We start from the raw sequence: 19,998 nt of genomic DNA, 5'->3' as shown, positions 1-19,998 counted from the left end.
CTGGCCCATGATGGAAACTGCAAGAGTGTCCCTCCTTGCAATGTCCTTCCGGCCCCTTGTACCAAGACAGTTATCATCGTGCTCCTTATAAAGGAGAGATGCTTCAAGAATTTATGCCAGAGCATATATACTCAAGTGCTGCTTAAGGCTGGGACACTTTCCAAGAAGCGCGTGTCGTGGGGTGATTTCCTCGTGTGAACATCATAGAGTGTACCCTATGACATGGCCTCTTGATACAATCAAGAGGTAAGGAAAACATAAGGTCTGGCCTGGCAACACAGCATATTGTTTTGTAGTAGGTCACCTTGATCCTGCCCTTGGGGCTGAGCTGGACTTTCTTGGCCCCATAACTTTCTTTATCCCTCCATGTGGGCCTTGCAGGAATTGAGGCTGTTGGCCAAGTCCCCTTAGGGACTTCCAGCTCAAACACCTGTGATTCTAGGACTGAGGCAGAGTGAGTCCTCAGTCAGGCCTAGTGACACAAGCAGAGTTGTGAGAACCCAAAACCCTGCACTCACTCCCTTCCCTTCCAGGGGACAGGCCAACCTCCTTCTCTCCCCCCCCTTTCTGACTTTCTTCTCTCAGGCAGACCTTAAAAGATTCTGAGGAAGTTTCTCTGGGTTCCTACCTGGGCCCTTTCTGGGGGAAGCATGGAGAGTGGAGTTCTGGCCTCGGTCTCTCCAGAATCCTCCTGGTTTCATCCAATCTGTTGCCTTGGTTCCTCCTCTGGGAAGAAGTGAGTGCCCAGCTATAGCCTGAAGGCCACCTCAGACATCTGCACAAAGCAGAAGGTCCTTGCTCAGTGGGCTCTAGCACAGGTCTGGCCCACATCCAAGGCTGTTCCAAGCTTCAGCCTGAGCAACGATTGTTGAAGGGTGGATTTGACTTTGCCTTGGTTTCTGCAACCAGCAAATATAGTGCGCCAGCGACTGATGGCATGACAGCAGTGAACGTGGATGCCAAAGCTTTGAGAAGACGACTTTACATGTGAGAGTGGTCAAGACCTCTGGGAAGCAAGGGAGTTGGTCCATGTCAACGGTTCTATAAGGGGTGAAGGTCTGGGCAAGGGGAGAATTTGGTTTGGGGTGCCTCCTGTAGGCTCTTATAACTCTTCCTAGGAGCCATATTGGGGCCTCTGCCTACTCCTCCCTCCCCAGCTTGGCCTGTGACCTCAGAGTCCCTGTGATTACCATAAAGTGAATACATGGTCTCTCACTGACAGCTGGCAGCTGCCACACCACACTATACCCTCTTTCCTACCAGATTGTCCTATTCATCCCTGAGGAAGAGCTTCCCACCCCACCTTCCCTCCCTCAGTACATGGGAGTTTCTGCTCATTCTTGCTCCTCAGCAAGGTGCTCTGCCTTGGTCCCAGTGAGCAGTGTCACAATTCGCACAGCTGGCTTGGGCCCAGAGGACTGTGGGCCCAGAGGAGAACAAAGCTGGAGGCCAGTCAGCAGCCCTTATGGTGACCTTCTGTCACCTGCCTCTGGTTTGGCTAGGCTGTACCTCTGAGCTTTCTGCTACCAGCTCCCTTGATCTTTGAAACTCCAACTGGGCCCTGGATTGCAGTCTAACTGGGTCGAGAATTTAATTAGCAAAGGGAAGGAAGAAGGTCATTCCCCCCTGCCCTAGCAGGTGCTGGGGAGTCAGAGGGGTTGGCTGGGTACAGAGGGTAAGGGTGGGCACTTGGCCCAGGGGCCAGGCTTCTACATCCTGTGAACTTTTCTCCCCAGCCCAGCGTGGGAGAGTTTACCTGTCTGGCCTCAGGCAGTGGAGAGGAACGGCCAGGAGACAGACAGATTGGGCAGCTCCATCTATCAGCACACACTAGGAATGTTTGACTTCACTCTTCTTTATTTCCTTTTTCCTCCTGCAGACACCTCTGATTTCCTGCTTCACCAACCACAGCTAACTGATGGACAACCGCTTTCTCATTTCAGTAAACTCTTTTGTTCACTGAGGCCTGCAGACAACGCAGAGTGACCCGTGAGGCAATGAATAAACAATGTTCCACACTGCACACAAATCCTTCTGAGGTTTGTGAATGTGCCTATTGTCCTTGAAGCCAGGACATAAATTTCCTGCTGGGTCTCTCACCTAGAGGCCAGGACGAGGTCACAAATCAATCATGAAGTTTAGCTAACACCCATAGGCAAGCTCAGTACCAGATATGGCCAGGGCAGAGAAAAAAGAATCTCAGCCCCCTCTGAGTCTATGTGTAAGGATGGAATCATGCAGGAAGGAGGGCAGGTGATCTTCAGTCCTTGGAGCAGAAGGCTTGAATGGAAGTTTGGCTACACATGCTGCTTCCACAAGTACAGGGCAGGAGTATGACAGAAAGGTTAGAGTCCGACTCAAAGGGATGGTTAGGAAAATTGTGGGACCCCAGACTTCCACAGATGTAATGTGAAGTATCCCACAAACCCCCCCAGAGTTGGACCCCGCATTTTGTGTAAATAGATACGGGCATGGTCCTAGGGAGGTAATGGAACCATGATTCACATAATAATTCTCACTAAAGTTCCAGACCTCTCCCTTTGACTTCTGCAATGTCGGTACCACCCTGAGTGGCACCCAGGGAGCTTGTTCCCTCACCTGGGTGTCCAAGATCCGCCAGTCTCACTACGTCCAAAATGGAGCTCTGGATTCACCTCTTCCCCATTTCAGCACTGCAACTCCCTCCTTCCAGTCTCGGCCCACACACCAGGTGCCATCTCCACTCCTCTCCTTCATACCCCAGGTTTCTCCACCTTTAGAATGTCTGACATCCAATCTGTCTCACTACTTCTCAACTCCTGTCCTCATCTAAGTTCCTTACTCTCTCTCCTGCATTATGGATGAAGCCTTGAGAATCACCTTTCTGCTCCTCTCTGCCCCTTCTTCTCAGTCTTTCCTTAGCCCTTGTAAGGGCTCCACTTCCCTCAGGGTAAAAGCCGAAGTTCTGTTGCTACCCACCAGCTCCCACAAATCCTGTCCCTATGATCCCTCTCTCAATCCTTTGGTTCCAGTCAAGCCCATCTTGTGGAGGTTGCTGGAGGATCCCTGGTGGGGGGGAGTGGGGGAGTTTTTCCTGCCTGTTTTAGGACCTGTTATCCCTTCTCCAGAGCTGTCACTGGTGGAAGGCAGGGCCCCCACCATTTACAGAGCACTGGGTACAAGTGTGGTCCTTCATGCCTCTGGAATCCCTATGGTCAGTGGACATCCCCATCTCCTCTAGCAGAAATTGCCAGCTCCCTTATCTGTTGTCCTTAAGGTCAGGGATCGAGTCTGACTCACACTGGTGACCTCAATACTCCACAAAGACCTGGGCCACAGTCAGTCTTCCATGAGGATGTGTTCAGGTTAGGGAAAACCCCTCAGTGCCAGGAATCAGGGAGCCTGATTCTACCTCCCCCAAGAGAGGTCTGGGTCGGCTCTCTGCTGCCCTGGACTCAGAGACCCTGAAGGAGAACTTCAGCTCTGAGAGAGTTTGATTTTCTTGGTCAAATTATGTCATAGGAGCAATCTCAAGCCAAGATGTTTCCAAATATCCTGGAAATTGCTGACTCTTTCCTCCATTTCCAAATAGCCACCAGGTTGTGCTTCATCTACCAGGTCCACACTCCCCCAGTTCCTCATTGTAGGAGTGTGTTCTGCTGTAGGTCTCATCCTGGTCCTCTGGCTTCCATGTTACACCCTGTGTGACTTTCCAATGAGGGAGAGTGCTGGTGAAGACCCAGGCAGGCTTGGGCTCACCTCTGGGTTGGCACTTTCCATGGGTCTGCCCATGTCTGCTGCTGGGCCTGCAGAGAGGTGAAGTGTATCACTTCCTCCTAGTTTCCAACCCAGTGACCTTCAGCTCCTGGGGAAGAAGCTTGCTTTGAAACCCCGAGGACCCTAGGTGGAGAGACGTGGAGCAGAGGCAGGACTAAGGGTTAGGAGGCAGCTGACTGGGAGACAGGGCAGGTAATGCCAAAGGGGGCACTGAAGCGGCTGGGGAGGGGTGGTGCTGCAGGAAGAAAGCTGCGGAGAGAGATGAGGGACAGAGACCTGGCGACTGAGAAAGAGGTGGAGGTCACAAGAGAGCGCCACAAAGTTACAGATAATAGGACAGAGGAAGAGTATGGGAAACTGAGTTGGGGATGGGTGTCCAAAGATAATAAGACAGATGTCTGGAGTCCGGACTCGGAACACACTGCTTGGTTCAGTCTCAAGAAGGAGACTGTGGGGAAGGTGGTCCCCACTCTGCAAGGTTCCTCCTCCCTCCCTGTCCTCCCTTGTAGGTGGGCTTGCCTCTGTCTATTCTGTCCCCACGCTGGATCATGACTTATCTGGAGCCCATGGAAAGGGACCCCCTTGCAGATCCTCAGGCATTCTGCATTGGCACTGGCTTGTAGCAGGGCTCAGAAATGTCTGGAAACAATGGCAATGATAACATATTTACTAAGGTTTCAAAATATGGCTTGGTCTTGTATTGAACATCCTACATTCATTCATGTATGAGTGAAAAATTATTCATTCCCCACCTGGATGAATTAAAAAATATAAAATATATACTCTGTAACTATAAAAAAAGAAAAATTATTCATTAAACATCCCCCATATGCTAGGCACGGTTCTAAGCAGGTTTATGAATGACTTCATTAAATACTAATGATTTTATGAGGAAAGTATTTTATTCCTATTTTCATATGGGGAAACCAAAGCTCAGGGCAAAAGGTAGAGCTGGTTTAAAACACCCATTCCTGTGAATTTTAACCACTCTGGTCACTCTCCCTGCCTTTCAGGGTACTAGACCATCTAGTTGAATGAAAGAAGGGAAAAGGAATCATCTGAATGCAGGTGCAGGGTTGGGATGAACTCAGAGAAGCTAGACTATATTTGGATTTGAAGGAAGTGAGGGAGGAGAGCAGCAGGCTCATGGAGGGAGATGGTGGTACCTCCAAAGAATATTTAGAGGTTGCAGGTCAGTCAGGAAGAAACAGACTGAACCCACCAAACCAACAAATCAACCAAACAAAACAAAAACTAAAGACATGAGCAGCCCCATCCAAAAAGAAGCTATCTTAATGCTCTCCTCAAACAGGAAAAGGTGATCAACTTTATTAGTCCTCAGGGAAAGCTCAAATTAAAGTCATCATGCAACATCACTACATTCCCCCAAAGAGTGACTAAAATGGGAAAGAGAGGATTCTAAGCCTTGGCAAGGATCTGGAACTCTCTTAACGTTGGTGGGAGAAAGAATTGTCATGACTACTCTTTGAAAAGTGTTTGGCAGAATTTTCTAAAGCAGAACATGTGCACATGCTGTGCAAACCTACTTCTTGGTGTAAGCCCAGTAGAGATGAACATGCAGGTTTAACTCAGCACTATGTAATAGCCCCCCAGTTAAAATGACCTAAGCGTTTCATCCAGAGAAGGGACAGATAATGGACAGATATGATAGATTCACCATAAATAAGAACTACATAGCAATGAGAGTACAAGAACTACTTCTACATGGGAAAACAAGGGAGAATCTCATAAGCAAAATTTCAAATAAAAGAACTCATGTACATTCTATACAATTTCATTTATAAAAACTTACAAAAAATAAGAAATAATTAATTGTGTTAGATGGCAGAACAATGGTTATCTTTGGGATTGACTGGAAAAACTCCTGTGTGGGGTTTCTGGGGGGCTGGTGCTAATTTATTTCTTGAATTGAGAGCTGTTTTATAGGAAGGTATTAAAAAACTTACAACCCATCAAACTATACATTTATGATTTGAGCATTTGTTATATTACATATGCTATATATAATATGTATGTTATACTTTAATAAAAAGTTATTTTCAAAACCAAATATCACCATATTAGAGACTGAATGAATACACACGTGCACACACACATGTTCAGAATATATATATATATATATATATATATATATATATATATATATATATACACACACACAAACACATTCCGGAATATAAGTCTGGCTTGGTATTTGGAAAATAAGTCATTGCAATTAATCACAAAAAAGAAAAATCAATGATCTCAATAGCTGCTGAAATTCAACATTCATTTATGTTCAAAAGTAGGTATCTAAAGAACATTTTAATCTACGAAAATCTACAAACCTATAGCAAGCGTATACCATATTTAATGCAGGAAATGTTGAAACCTTCCTTCTGGGATCAGGAACAAGACCCGGATGCTGTTATCTCCACACCTATTCAAAGTTGTACTGAAAGTCCCATCCAGCACAAAGTTATTGGAAAAAAAGTAACAGAGCTCTTATTCTTGTGTTCATGGAAGTTTCTAAGTAATTAGACTTTATAGGTGAACTGAACAAGGTTACTAGATCTAAGGATAATACAAAATACAGGTTGTATTTCTAATAGTAGCAATTATTACAAAATGAAATCAAAATTAGAAAATTAAAAATAGAATGACCTCATAAACATAGTGGCAAATGAAAGAAATCAGATACAAGAGGGCACATATTGTATGATTTCTTCTATATAAAATTCAAACGAGGCAAAACTAAATTGTAGTAGCTCTCTTGGCATAGAGAATGGAGGAGCAACTCTTCACTCAGGGAAATGGAGGAAACTTGAGGCTCCTGACTTTTCTGTGTCCATCTCAGCCTCCTTAGTGAAGGGTCCTCCTGACCTTGTCTTCACGGGGTGTATGTAGAAAGCAGGCCCAGAGCCCTCCCTCTCCCTGGCCAGAGTGCAGCCCCAAGAAAGGGGGACTGGGCCTTCCTGGCTGGGGCTTTCCCTGGGCCAGGGCTTCATTCCTTCTGGGAAGAAGTTTTAATGATTGGCCCTAAGCCAGCCATTGATACCCTCCAGGCTGCCCTTGGCTGGTGACTTCCTTCCCAGAAGACTCCCCTGAACCTGACCTGCTACACATTCTTCATTCCAACAGATGTGGTGATTATGTGCTCATGCAGTTCAGATTTCTGCCAGGGACTCGGGGCGCTACCCTAGCCAGGAGAATGGAAATCTCAGAACTGGGGAAGGGATGGAGACCTGAGCTGTTTCCATCACTGGGGAGTTGCTTAGCAGGTTTTTTATTTTTATTTTTAAATCAGGTCCAAGAAGATTGATCCCTGTGAAGAGAGACCCCAGAGGATAGAGGGTCCCGATTATGAGGAGAAGTGGGCAAGCGGAGGAGAAGCAGGAACAGGAACAAGAGGGCTGAGCCAAGAAGACAGAAGCTCTTTGTTTGTAAACCGGGTGACATTTGGCAATGAGACCTGTTGGTTAACAAACCAGTGTTTTCCTGCCTATTGCCCTTCAGCCGAGCTTCCTCCTGATGGTGGTCCCCCACCTCTCCATCCTCCACAGAAACATATCTAGACACCCAAGGGCCTTTGGATCTACTCAAGGGACTGATGATGCAGGGCCACAGGCTGAGGTGTCCTCTGCAGATGATGGAATCTCTTGAGGACTTGGGGTTGGTAGAGGAATAGGGAGCTCTCCATTTCTCTCTCAGTTTTGTCCAGTCTCTGCCCTTCTGTTCAGATGACCAGCAAAGAAATGATCAATACCAAAGCACCAAGTTCCCCAAGGAGTCACTGGATGGATTTCTCCATCCTTCACCAGTTGTATGACCTTAGGCCATGTTGTCTGCATCCCCTTGTCTGATGGGTACTTCTGCAAGGATCAAGAGCAGCAGAGACGTGTGGAAGGGGTTGGATGTGCCTGGGCCCTAGAAGGGGTACAGTCCTTGTTGGTTTCTTTCCTGCTGGGATTCACAAGGGTTGTGTCTGTCTATTCCTGGGTCTTGGTCTTGGTCTCTGCATCCTGAGCTGTCGGTTACCAGTCCCCATGGAAGGAAAGGCCCCTGGCTGAGGGCCTAATGGAAAACTCAGGGAAGTCAGTTCTGCCTGTGTCCCATTCACTATGTGACCACAGGCAGCTCTCAGCTCTCTGTCTTTAGAATGGGAATTTTAAGCTGCAGTTAGTGTCATGTGAAATGGTTCCTGACAGCTCTGTTTGGAGTTAAAAGCACCATACAAACACCAAACAAAATCTTCTCTTTCTACCAGGGATGGCAGAGCCAGGCACATATGAACTTACCCACATTTAACATGGGCACCGTGTGCCACCTAATGATGATGAACTCGGGGAATGGCGTGCTGGCAAACTGCTCTCATGGGAAGAGTCCTGTTCTCTCATTTGCTGGTTTCCATGGTGTGAATACATCCACCATGACTGATTGCAGGCTCTGCTGGGTTGAGCCACCAGGCAATCTCAGATATTCATCCCACTGCGTCAGCATTTGGTAACCTGCACTCTACTTGCCTTCATGCTCTTCAAATCTGGCCCACCTCCTGGCACACTGAAGGTGAATTGATGGATTGGGGAGTAAGGCCATGTCCACAGGCTCTAGGGTGGCCTGGCTTAAGTAGCCCAGCCATTTTTTGTTCTTCAGGCTCTACAGAACACAATCTTTTGTCCCTATCTCGGCCGGCCAGTACATCCTCCTGATTCATTCATTCCTTTGACTGATAGTGATCATCAACTGTCTACTGCATGCAGGGAACTAGCTGGTGGAAGTTTTTTTTTTTGTACCAGGGATTGCACCCAGGGGTGCTCTACCACTGTCTACCACTAAGCCACATCCCCACCCCTTTTTTATTTTTATTTAGAGACAGGGTCTCGCAGAGTTCTTAGTGCCTTGCTAAGTTGCTGAGGCTGGCTTTGAACTCGTGATCTTTCTGCCTCAGCCTCCCGAGCCACTAGGATTATAGGTATGCGCCACAGTTCCCTGCTGGGTGAAGATTTTTGAGGAAGACTTTGCGGCCTTTGTCTGGCAGGCTTTGTGGAAAGAGGTAAGAAATATGAGAGATGCCAGGCTGAAGGGAACAGATGAGTTGCATTTTAGATGCATTAAGCATCCAAGGGACCTGCAAAAGTTGCTGTCCAGAGGCATATGGACATATGATGTTGCGCTCAGGGTAGAGGAGGAGGGCTTTATTTATGCCAGAATTTTTGGCTGCAAGTCCAGAGTGACATTTTGTTGTCCCTCAGATAATTGATAATTGGGCTCATGCTCTCAAGCCTTCATTGGGTTGTCTATTCTATCTGGAATACTCTACCTGTAGGAATCCTGCCTGCCTTTCAGGTACCCAGGTCAAATGCTCTTTTTCAAACTCTTCTGGAGTTCTCATGGTGGGACCTCTTGATCCTCCTCTGGGATCCCACCCTGGCTTGGTTTATGCTGCCTAACCCTTCCCCAGGTGGGCCGTGTGCCAGAAGCCCATGCTTCTACCTCCTGAGGGTAAGGGCAGACCCCTCTTCTCTGTGTCTCTTATGACACCCATCATTTCTGGCATGAATGAACGAATGAATGAATGAGTGTTGAAAACAGGCCAAAAGAACCTCAATTTTCTTTCTGCAGACACATCTTCTAATCAGCTTCTTGGATATGACCTCAGAGGCTGGAGACTGCTCTGTCCTGTATCTAGAGGAGAGCATCTCTGCCCTGGGGCTGGCACAGCAGATCCAATGGGAAACAGACAACCTTGTTGCTTGACTGGTCCTGCCTCCAGGCACCCCTCAGCTCAGCCTCTTGATTGTGTTTCCAGCTTCTCTGTTCTCACTAACACTAACATACAGACAAGCCTCTAGGGGCTTCTGACCTCCCAACTCATCTTTTTTTTCTAACTTGTACTCAGAGAGAAACCTGGGTTATAATGTTTCTTAATACTTTTATATGAAAAGGCAAGGCCTAGTTGCTAATTCAGGTACAAAAGATGCTTCGGCACTCCTGAGGGTTAGTCAATTTTGCATTTCCTCATCATTTTTTGAAATGACTTATTGCAATTATTGATGAAAGAAACTTTCAATGTTGCGATATCTTGTTTCCAAATGAGAGGTCCTGGATCTATCACCACAAACCCCAGCAGGTCATTCTAGCACCAAACCCCAAACCGCATTCTTGCACCAGGCAAGCAGGACCCCCTGATCAGACAGCACCCTTGTGCCTTGGTGGGATCCACATCCAGGGATGGCCTCTCAGACTCAGGCTGGACCTGTTTCTCCAGGCTGAGTGCCTACTGCACACCTACCCGTGCAGTGCCGGCTCCCTGGAATATGGCTCTTCTGCTCCAGGAAACACTTTTACTATCGAGAAGTCAAAGCAAGGTCAAGACCTGTCTTTCAGGAGAAGCAAATTTTAGAGTCACATATTGGCCAGATGGAGCCATCTAGCCTAGAGAGTTGCTCCAGTGATCTATGACTTCCCTCAGGGTTAATACCTGGCTTCTTCTCTTGCTGATCTCTGTATGTACAGAGTTGCCATGTTCTTGACAAGGCTCCCAGTGTTCCACTTCATGCGTGAGCACTCCACTTTAGGTGATGCTCTCCAGAAGGCGTATTTAGTTTTCTTCTAATCAATGACATGCATCTGTGCCCTGGAGACTTTTGTGCTGAGCCCTTGTGTACGACATGGGTGCATTTACAAGCAGCATTCTAGCTTCTGAATTTTAAAATGGCTTCACCCCAAATATGACATGGATGAAAATGAGATTGAGGTTCCCATCTCACCCCTCATACCATTATTACATAAAAAGGAAGAAAGCAAAGAAGAAAGAGGCAAAGAAAGAAGGACAGACACACAGAATATGAGAATGCAAAGAAAGAAGGGAAGAAGAAGAGGAGGAGGAAAGAAATTCAAGCCATAGGGCATCTTTCTCATTGGCAAATGATGTGACAGGGAAGTCAGCACTGGGTGGTGGGCATTCTCCTCTGGGGGTTCCTGGCTCTGTATTCTGGGAGTTGAGAGGGAACCTGCGGGAAATCTGTGTCCCCTTCTGTCCCTGTCAGCTTTCCCTGCGCACTGCTGATCTGGGGCTGGAGCCAGGGTGGAAGCGAATCCACCTGCGAGCTAACTGGGTCCCAGTCACTTTGAACGCTCTCACAGGTGTCTTAAGTCGCTCCGCAAATAAAGGTCCTCTTGCTGTGTCCCGCCTTTCACAAGGCACTGAGACACAAGAGCAGCGACTCCCCAGGGCTTGCAGTGGGAGGGAAAGAACATCGCCAGAGGTCGGAGAACCCGGGCTGTGGGAGCGGGCTGGGTCTCCTTTGGCTGTGTGGAGTCGCCCAGGTTCCGCTTCTCCCCTCCTCCCCCCAGCGCTTTTCCTTTCGGAGCCCGACGCCTCTGGCAACAGGTAACCTGGTGGGGAGGAAAGGAGAAGCTTATTGGGCAACAGGGCGGGACCCGGTGAGGTCACCAAGCCTGGATAAAGGGGCGCAGGAGAGCGCGGAAGTCAGAGCCTTGGTTCTCCAAGTCGCCTTAGGTCCGCAGACATGAGGCTCCTCTTCCTCGCCCTGCTGTTCCTTGGGGCCCTTGGTGAGTGCCCGGGGGCGCGCACTGCCGGGACTGTGGGCCTCCGGGAAGCTGTGCGCTTTGGCGATGGGCGCGCGGGTCCCTGCGCTTGAAGCCAGGAAATCTGCGGACTTGTGGGATGGGGTCCGCCTGTCTCTGCCTGGGACAGTTTGGTCCTGGCCAGGCCCAATCTGCCTTAGGAAAGAAAAGGATGTCCAATATTTTGGGGAAGGATTTGGAGAGGTGGCAGAGGTCAGAGACACAAGGATGGGCTCATACTCCTAAGCTTGGGGTTGTGCGATTGCCTCTTGTTCTCAGACCTGCTCCTGGAAGTTGGGATGGGGTATCTGTGGGCTTGATCAGAGATCCCAGATTCACAATGTTCTTCTGGGAACTTTGTCTTCTTGTGTGCATCCATCCTACTGTTGCACACCTTTTATACAGGAGGAAAGTGAGGCTCAGAGAGGGTGAGCAAATTACTTAAGACACAGGAGACCTGAGTTTAGATCCTAGTTCCTGCAAGGACTGTGTGTCCTTGGGCAAGAAAGAACCTCTCTGAGCCTTCCTTTCTTCGTTTAAAAAACGATTTAACTATCTTTTTCCAGGGTTATGAGGAGGAGGCTGGGTACTAATGCTAAGCTAAAGTGTATGCACACCTCCCATGGCAGAGGGGGCAGAGGGAGTGCAGGACTCCTCATGAACCCCTTGTGTGAGTCAGTTTGAGAGGGGAATGACTTATTTTCCCCTTGAAATGTGCCCAGAATAGAAGAGACACAATAGAAGGGACCAGAGAGAAGGCTCTAAACAAATGTTCTATGCCAGGTATTGCAGATATTCCTGGGGCGTTTTAGGGGGCACTCAGCAGGGGTTTAAGCTATAACTGAGGGGCTTCTCGCAGTGCCAGAGGGGAGGGTCTGAGGCAGAAGCTGCAGCAGAAAGGGCTGTATCAGGCATCAGGACCTAGGCAGTGGGTGGGGTGGAGTGGAATCCCAGGTGTCCTGTTTTCTCCTGACTTAGAGCATCCCCTTGGGGCTGGAACTTCCTGCATAGGAAGGGAGTTGTGTTGGTTAGAGGGCAACGGTGATGGTACACCCCCAAATGCAGGGAGCGTGAGCTCACCCTGTGCCCCTGTCCTTCTGGACTCTTTCTGCCAGTGGATATTGATCACCCCTCTCTTCTCTAAGGCAGATTGGGTCTGGCCAGGACCAAACTGTTCTCGTTCCCTCATGCTCCCTCCTGTGTGCCATGCTGTACTGGTTAGGGCCACCTTGAGAGGGGCTGGGCAGGAGGGAGGACTTGCTTGCCCAGTGATAGTCCAGGACTCCAGTTCAGTGTTGCAGCACTGGGCTTCATTTTTATTTGGATTTTTGGTTCTCTTGGCCCCTACAGAGAGGTCTGTAGTTTAAATGATATAATCAGTGGGATGGTGGCCTGCACTCTAAAGCGCCATTGAAATCCTCCTCTTCAAAAGAGGAGGTGGCAGCTGCTCTGTGGGATTCCTGCTCTGCTCCCCAGGGGTGTGTGTTGAGGCTGGCAGGGTTCTGGTGGGGTGGATCCAAGCTGGATGCAAGCTGTGGGAACAGCGGGTGGGGAGCCCCTGGAATCACGGGTTAGAAGGAGCCAATGAGGATTCCCATCTGGCCCAGCAGTGTGCCTGGGCCCTCCTGTGAGCCACGGGTGAGTAACTCCTGCCCCATAACTTCAGCCACAGTTGCCTCCCTTGGAGAAAAAGGTGCTGGCAGAACTCACAGTACAGTGAAACTGGAAGGATGAATGGGAGAGAGGGTGTGAAACGCTGAGTAAGCACCTGCCACCGTACACACTTGAGACATTAGCTGTGCGCATGCGCCCATCATTTTTGCTTCCTGCAATGCCCCCGCTCTAATCACTAGCTGGACCTCAGGACCGCCCTCGTGATTTGGTATTTGTTGTTGTTGTTATTATTATTTTTAGAACACTCGCCATACTTGGGTCCCTCATTAAAAGGGCCTTTTGCCTCTTCAGTGAGAGGGGAGGTGCAGTTCTGTTTATTTACGTTTTCCTCTGTGTGACACAGAGAGGTGTGTATACAGTAGACATCCAGTTAATACTCATTGAGTCACAAATAGCTGAATTGGATTGGGTCAGTTCTCACTGCAGAACAGTTCTGTGGAGTTTCCAGGGCTAGGTGGCCTCCTCTGGGATTTCCCAGGGACGGTGGTGGTGGAGGAGTGTGCCACCTGGTGCCCCTGCTGAGTGGGCTTGGGAGCTGCAGGTCTCCTGCGGCAGTTCCCAGAGTTCCTCAAGGGCCTTGGGTGAGTCTAACTGTGAGGGGATGGCTCAGAAATAGGGGGCGTCAGAGGGCAGAATATTCACCTCAAGAGCATAACCAAAGGAGAAGAGGGCTCTTGGAATCACGTTTGCTTTCCTGAGTGTACTTTATACATCATTAAGTTCATCATTAAAACTGTTTTGGGTACAATTCAATGATTTTTGGTAACTTTACTGAATGCTACAGTCTTCACCATAAATCCCTTTTAGAATATTTTCATTTATTTCCCCCAATAAGAATCCTTCAAATCCATGTACAGATAATTCCCATTCCCACTCCATATCAGGCAACTACTAATCCACTTCCTATCTATAAATTTACCTTTTCTGGATGTCTCATGCAAGTGGTCTTAGCATAAATGAGGCTCATTCATGTTGTAGCACCTATTGGTAGTTCTTCCTTTTGATTGTTGAATAATATTTCATTGCATATATGTACTGCAATGTCTAGCCATTCACCCATTGCTGAATGTATAGTTTTTTCCCTATGTTTTTGCTATTCTATTTTTTGGGGGTGGGGGTACTGCAGATTGAACCTGATGATACTCTACTACTGAACTACATCTCCAGAAGTTTATTTATTTATTTATTTTTATTTTTTAAATACATGACAGCGGAATTCATCACAATTCTTATTACACATATAGAACACAATTTTTCATATCTCTGTTTGTTGACACCAATTCATGTCTTCATATATGTACTTTGGATAATGATGTCCATCACATTCCTCCATCATTGCTAACCCCCTGCCCCCTCCCTTCCCCTCCCACCCCTCTGCCCTATCTAGAGTTCATCAATTCCTCCCATGCTCCTTTTCCCTACCCCACTATGAGTCACTCACCTTATATCAGAGAAAATATTCTCCATTTGTTTTTTTGGGATTGGCTAACTTCACTTAGCATTATCTTCTCCAGTGCCATCCATTTACCTACAAATGCCATGATTTTATTCTCTTTTATTGATGAGTAATATTCCATTGTGTATATATGCCACATTTTAAAAATACATTCATCTACTAAAATACATTCATCATTACTGAGGTAAATGGCAACAACCCAGGCTTGGTGACTCATTTGGCCCTGCTTGTTGAACCACCGTTCGCTGTGATTATGGATAGATTCAGATGTATTTTCCCTTGTTCTCTTAGCATCTTCTGGGGAGATGCTTATGGACACAACAGTCAGCCTCCTTAAGAACCAGTTTCTATATCTGTAAAACATGTATAATGATCTCTTTCCTGCCCAAGTCCCAGGTTCAAATGGGACAAAGCAGCTAGAAAGATCCATAAACTGATTTGAGGGATGGATCGTTATCATGTTTTCAGAGCTAGCAAACATGTCAAAGTCATAGGAAGGAAAAGGTTCTATTGCTTTTAATTTATTGAGAATTACAGACCTCTGGCCAGGGCAGAGTTTCTGTTACTCCAGCAAGGTGTCTCCTCTTGAGGAGGACAGCTAGACCTAGCCATGGTTGCAAAAGGATATGGAGCTGCTGAGAGTTCAGAGTCTGGAAGATTCCATCAGAGGGTGATGTGGTCACCTCCACAGACATTGGTGGCGCCCTAATACCTTGGCCTCTTTCTCCCAGGAGTGTGTTTGGCTGCCTCTAGGAAAGGCAGCGTTCGATGGTGCACCATATCACAACCCGAGGCAACAAAATGCTCTCAGTTGCAGAGGAATATGAGAAGAGTGCGTGCCCCACCTTTGTCCTGTGTCAGGAAGAACTCCTACCTTCAGTGTATCCAGGCCATTGCTGTGAGTCAATGCTATGGGTTGGGTGGGACCAACCTGGAGGGAGGGAACGGCAAGGGCAAGGAATGGAATGTGATAGAAAAATGTGCTTGCCCTGTTTCTTCTGCTTTACTTCTCAGACACTTGTAGGTTGGGAGCAATTTGGGTTAATAGGAGCCTCTGAGAAAGAAACTAGTATTGAGAGGCCATGTGTGGGGCAACTGAGGTCTCAACATACGTGGTTAATAGCTGTTCAACAGTGAAGCATACGCAGTTCTATTTGATGAATATGTAACATGGACAAAAGTCAAGGTTAAGCCCTTGAGAAATAAACCTGTTAAGGTCACATGTAAGTGCCACATCACATTGCTGGGTCAAGAGCCTGCCAGGGCACTGGGCATTAGAAAGGTATTTTCCCAAGACAGATTCAAAGAAAGAGAGAGAGAAAAGGATATCACGAATGGTGCATGGTTTTTTGATTCTTTTTGTTTGTTGAAATATAGTAATTTTTAAGCCGAAATAATTTTGACTCACTCATTCAATAGATGTGCTCTGTGTGCCAGCTGGGTGCGAGAGCCATGTATGTGTGACTCCAGCACAGAGTGGACATAACTAGTGTAGGATTATTTTGTAAATATAATATTTATTAGAATTCTTGGAGGGGGAAAAATCTCTTTGGATGGATGTATTAGGAGATTTTTTGACACTTTGTAGATGAACAGCACTGAGGCCCCCTGCTTATTTAAAATGAAGATTCCCAGGTCTTTTATTTTAATATCTAAATATCTGTGAAGGGGGACCACAAAATCTGCCCTTTTAATAAGAGTCTTATTTGAAATCAGTACAACATACCATTCATCCAAATGCTGTTGAGATAGATTAAATGGTTAAAAATAAAACATATTATTGAAATGTTAGGGGACAGATTAACCTAGCAGAACTACAGGGAGAATAGAAATTTCTTAGCTTTTAAACATTGGGCTAAATCATGAAAGAAACTGACATTATAAAATATAAAAAAATAATTCATAGCCGATAAAAGCAAAATCTTAGAAAGCACCAGAGTGAATGAATATACACTGGCTCTGACAAATGGTTACTATTCACACTTGGTAAAGAACCAATTCAAACTGATAGGAAAGAGAAGCCTCTAGAAAAATGCATGAGCAGAGCATCAGTTGCAACATGTGTCCCTTAATAATCAGACCTAGGTGATTTGTTAGCACTTGGATTTTCTAAAGTAATAACAGTTTGTAGACTGATCTCGGGTCCTGCTGGTGATTCTACAGTGCCCCCTGGTCCTCACAGGGCATTATGGATCTTCTGGAAGACTGAATGGCAGCAGCATCCAGGGCCATAAAGAGAAATACGCTCACTGCCATGGTGACTTCCACCCTGCCGTGACTATCCCAAGGACACATGTCAACAGAAGGAAAAATCTGAGGGCAAAATATTCATGAAAATAGTTTCCCAGTCAAAAATTAGAAATAGTCCAATAATTGGGGGAATTACTTAATAAATTTGGGACCATCCACATTATCATACAATAGTATACAGCCAATAAAATCCATAAAACTCTGCAGAAGTAGAAAATGCGTGCAGTTTCAGATGACCAAAGTGGGTCACAAAATGTGATTGGAACCACATGGCAACCAGGTAAAACAGGTGAGCTGTGTCAAGAAGGAAGAACGTGGCTGATTACAGTCATCTTAAGATATTGTCGTAGTTATATTTTCTGTTCAATAAAGAATGTAAAAGAAAGAAATATGAAGCATCTAGAGGAAGCATCGAGGGTGAACGAGTTTAAACGAGGGAGTGATGATACAGGTGGGCAGGTACCTAAGGAAGTGGGCATAAGCCAACCCCCTGGAGCTAATGGGCTTGGGTGGTGCTCACTGCCCAGAGAGAGGGACCCTTGATTCATGCCATCTCTTACAGGACATGTGGACATGACACCCTTTTTGAAGACTCTTCTGTCATGGAGCCTTTCTGAAGTCCTGAGATTCCCCACTTTGGCTGGGTTTTCTCCTGAGCTGATCTGGTGTCTTTTCTTTTAGAAAAATAAGGCAGATGCTGTAACCCTCGATGGTGGTTTGGTGTTTGAGGCCGGCCAGGACCCCTACAAACTGCGACCTGTAGCAGCAGAAGTCTATGGGACGGAAGCGAGTGAGTTGTCCTCAGGGGGCTGTGGCTTTAAGCCTGGGCTCTGTGGAGTCAGAGCAGGACAGCAGGCAGAGGTGGGGTCCTGCTTGGCTCTGCACTTCAGGAAACAGAGTCTCTAGGCTTTTGGGCTGGATGAAGGCTGTTCTTGCAGACACTGACCTGACAGGGGAGGGGGAAACGTGTCCGGCTCCCCACAGAGGCTTGATGGTGGTGGGCGGGGGTCGTTTTTCTCCCTCTGGTCTAGACTAAGACCTTTCCATTCTCTGCCCCTTTACAGAACCGCGGACCTACTATTATGCCGTGGCCATTGTGAAGAAGGGCACTGGCTTCCAGCTGAATCAGTTACAGGGCCGGAGGTCCTGCCACACGGGCCTTGGCAGGACCGCGGGCTGGAACGTCCCCATAGGGATACTTCGTCCATTCTTAAACTGGGAGGGGCCACCTGAGCCCCTGGAGGCAGGTAAGTTGGCTTGGGGATCATGGCTGATCTCAGGCAGAGGTGTCTCCTCCAGCTAGTTACACATTCAGGCCCCTTTGGGATCACATAGGGGACTGTGTAGGGTGGAATCAAGGTGTGTGTGTGTTTGTGGGGGGGGGTTAACTGCTGGTGCCAGGCACTGGCAAGTCCCAACCACCCCATAGCTCTTGGGAGGTGGCAGCTGAGCATGGGGTCTGCAAAGGTGTACCTCCCTGGGCTCCTGACCCCATGCCCGAGGCTGACTGTCCTGCAGGGTGGAGGAAGGGGCCCTGGGGACACCGTGGGGAAGTGTGAGTGCTGTGGCCAGGGCTGGCTTACATCTGTGGTCCACTTCTCTTTGTTCTACAGCTGTGGCCAGGTTTTTCTCAGGCAGCTGTGTTCCTGGTGCGGACGGAGTACGGTTTCCCAACTTGTGTAGCCTGTGTGTGGGGACAGGGGGAAATAAATGTGCTGCCTCCTCCCAGGAACCGTACTTTGGCTACTCTGGTGCCTTCAAGTGAGTGATGTTGTCTTCTCCCCAGTGGCCCATGGGCCACCCAGCATCAGGCCAGGGCTCAGCCTGCTGGCAGGGACCATAGAGGAGACAGAGAACCTGAGTCCAGAGAGGACCTGACCTCGTCCAGTGCATGTTCTTCTCCAGCCCCAGAGCCCCAGCTAGGCTCCCACCTCTACACCAGCCTGATAGGAATTTGCCTCAGCTGTGGCCCTCCCATCTTTCCAGAGCAGCCCAAAGCTGACAAGCTCTTCTGTTGACCTGGGTTCTCCTGCTGGCTGCTGACCCCTCCCCTAACCATGGTAGAGTCTTACTGTGAGATGTCCACTCTCAGGCTCCCAGCTGGGCAGGATGGCCACTGTATCCAGGCTGATGCCATTCTGCCCTGCCCAGCCTCTCCCCAGTGTGGAAGGGCGTGAGCTCTGCCTGACCTGTGTCTGCCTCCCCTGTGCCCCTGCCAGGGCTGAGCTGCCCCTTCCCCAGTCATCTTCTGGGGCTCAGGAGTATCTGCAGAAAGCAATTCCCTGGCTCCCCACTGGCCAGGACATGTTTGCACACTCAGTCCTGAGAGAAAGAGACACATGGCCAGGGTCACCAAGCTTTTACCCTCGAGGGTAGAAGCTTCGAAACCCTTTTACATAGAAAAAGGAAGTTACACCCTTTCAGCCTTCAGAGAAGGTAGGGGACTCTGGTTGGCACTGGAGCCCTTTTTGAGAAACTACCTGGAGGGGGCCCCAGAGCCCTGTTCCCTTTGAAGCAGAGGTCCTCAGAAGCCAAGGCCAGGGCCACCGTTCCACAGGGAGGAAAGGGTGGCAGGGAAGGGCACCCCCGGACTCACCCTCTGGTGCTTTCTCATTTCACAGGTGTCTGAGAGATGGGGCCGGAGATGTGGCTTTTGCCAAAGAGAGCACGGTGTTTGGTAAGAGCCAGGGCTCCTCCCCCTTTTATCTTATTTCATAATTCTGACTGTTCAGCTAATTAGATTCCTTAATTCGTGGCGCACTGTATCAAGTTCCCCTATGGGCACAGCTCTTATTTTATGCTCTTCCATATTTTAAACCATCAGTGTTCTTTCAATCTCCCATGCCCCCCTCTTTCTCTTTCCCTGCCAGAAGCCCACGCCAAAGTGTTTGACATGTGTCCTCCAGGATGAACCTGGTTTTGCAAAATAGACGGTGCTGGTTTGTGTCTCTGGGTTCAAGTTCATACTTGACGTAACATGAGTTACTGAGTGTTAGAAATCAAGCTGCCCCTGAGGTTTCCTACTCAGCATTTGGGTTTAGAGATGTATCCATGTTTTATCATGTATGTGGTTCTAACAGTTAAGGAATGTGCCCTGGAGCACACCCACTAGATTTTTACCTCTCTGTCACCCTAGCGAAGGACAGACAGGGAGTGTGTCTCTTCTTTGGCACACACAGCTACATGTATGACCTCTTACACAATAAAGCATAATTGCTGGGTATATACAGGCTGATCACTCTACTGAGGACTACCAGGGACAGGCCACTTCA

At 47.9% G+C, this 19,998-nt stretch overlaps 1 protein-coding gene across 1 annotated transcript in view; it reads left to right on the top strand.

Moving 5' to 3' along the window:
- Nucleotides 1–11,230: 11,230 nt before the first annotated feature.
- Nucleotides 11,231–19,998, top strand: part of Ltf (lactotransferrin) — a 28,783-nt gene continuing 20,015 nt past the window's right edge. Inside the window, exons 1-6 of the mRNA XM_027932252.2 lie at nt 11,231–11,331; nt 15,208–15,374; nt 17,408–17,516; nt 17,791–17,973; nt 18,340–18,487; nt 19,348–19,403. Of these exons, the coding sequence (XP_027788053.1) occupies nt 11,289–11,331; nt 15,208–15,374; nt 17,408–17,516; nt 17,791–17,973; nt 18,340–18,487; nt 19,348–19,403 (706 nt within the window). The 5' untranslated portion in view covers nt 11,231–11,288. The remainder of the gene's footprint in view (nt 11,332–15,207; nt 15,375–17,407; nt 17,517–17,790; nt 17,974–18,339; nt 18,488–19,347; nt 19,404–19,998) is intronic.

Source organism: Marmota flaviventris, chromosome 1 (assembly GCF_047511675.1).
Source record: "Marmota flaviventris isolate mMarFla1 chromosome 1, mMarFla1.hap1, whole genome shotgun sequence".
In the NCBI taxonomy this organism is placed as follows: domain Eukaryota; kingdom Metazoa; phylum Chordata; class Mammalia; order Rodentia; family Sciuridae; genus Marmota; species Marmota flaviventris.
This window is presented reverse-complemented; position numbering and strand designations above follow the sequence as displayed.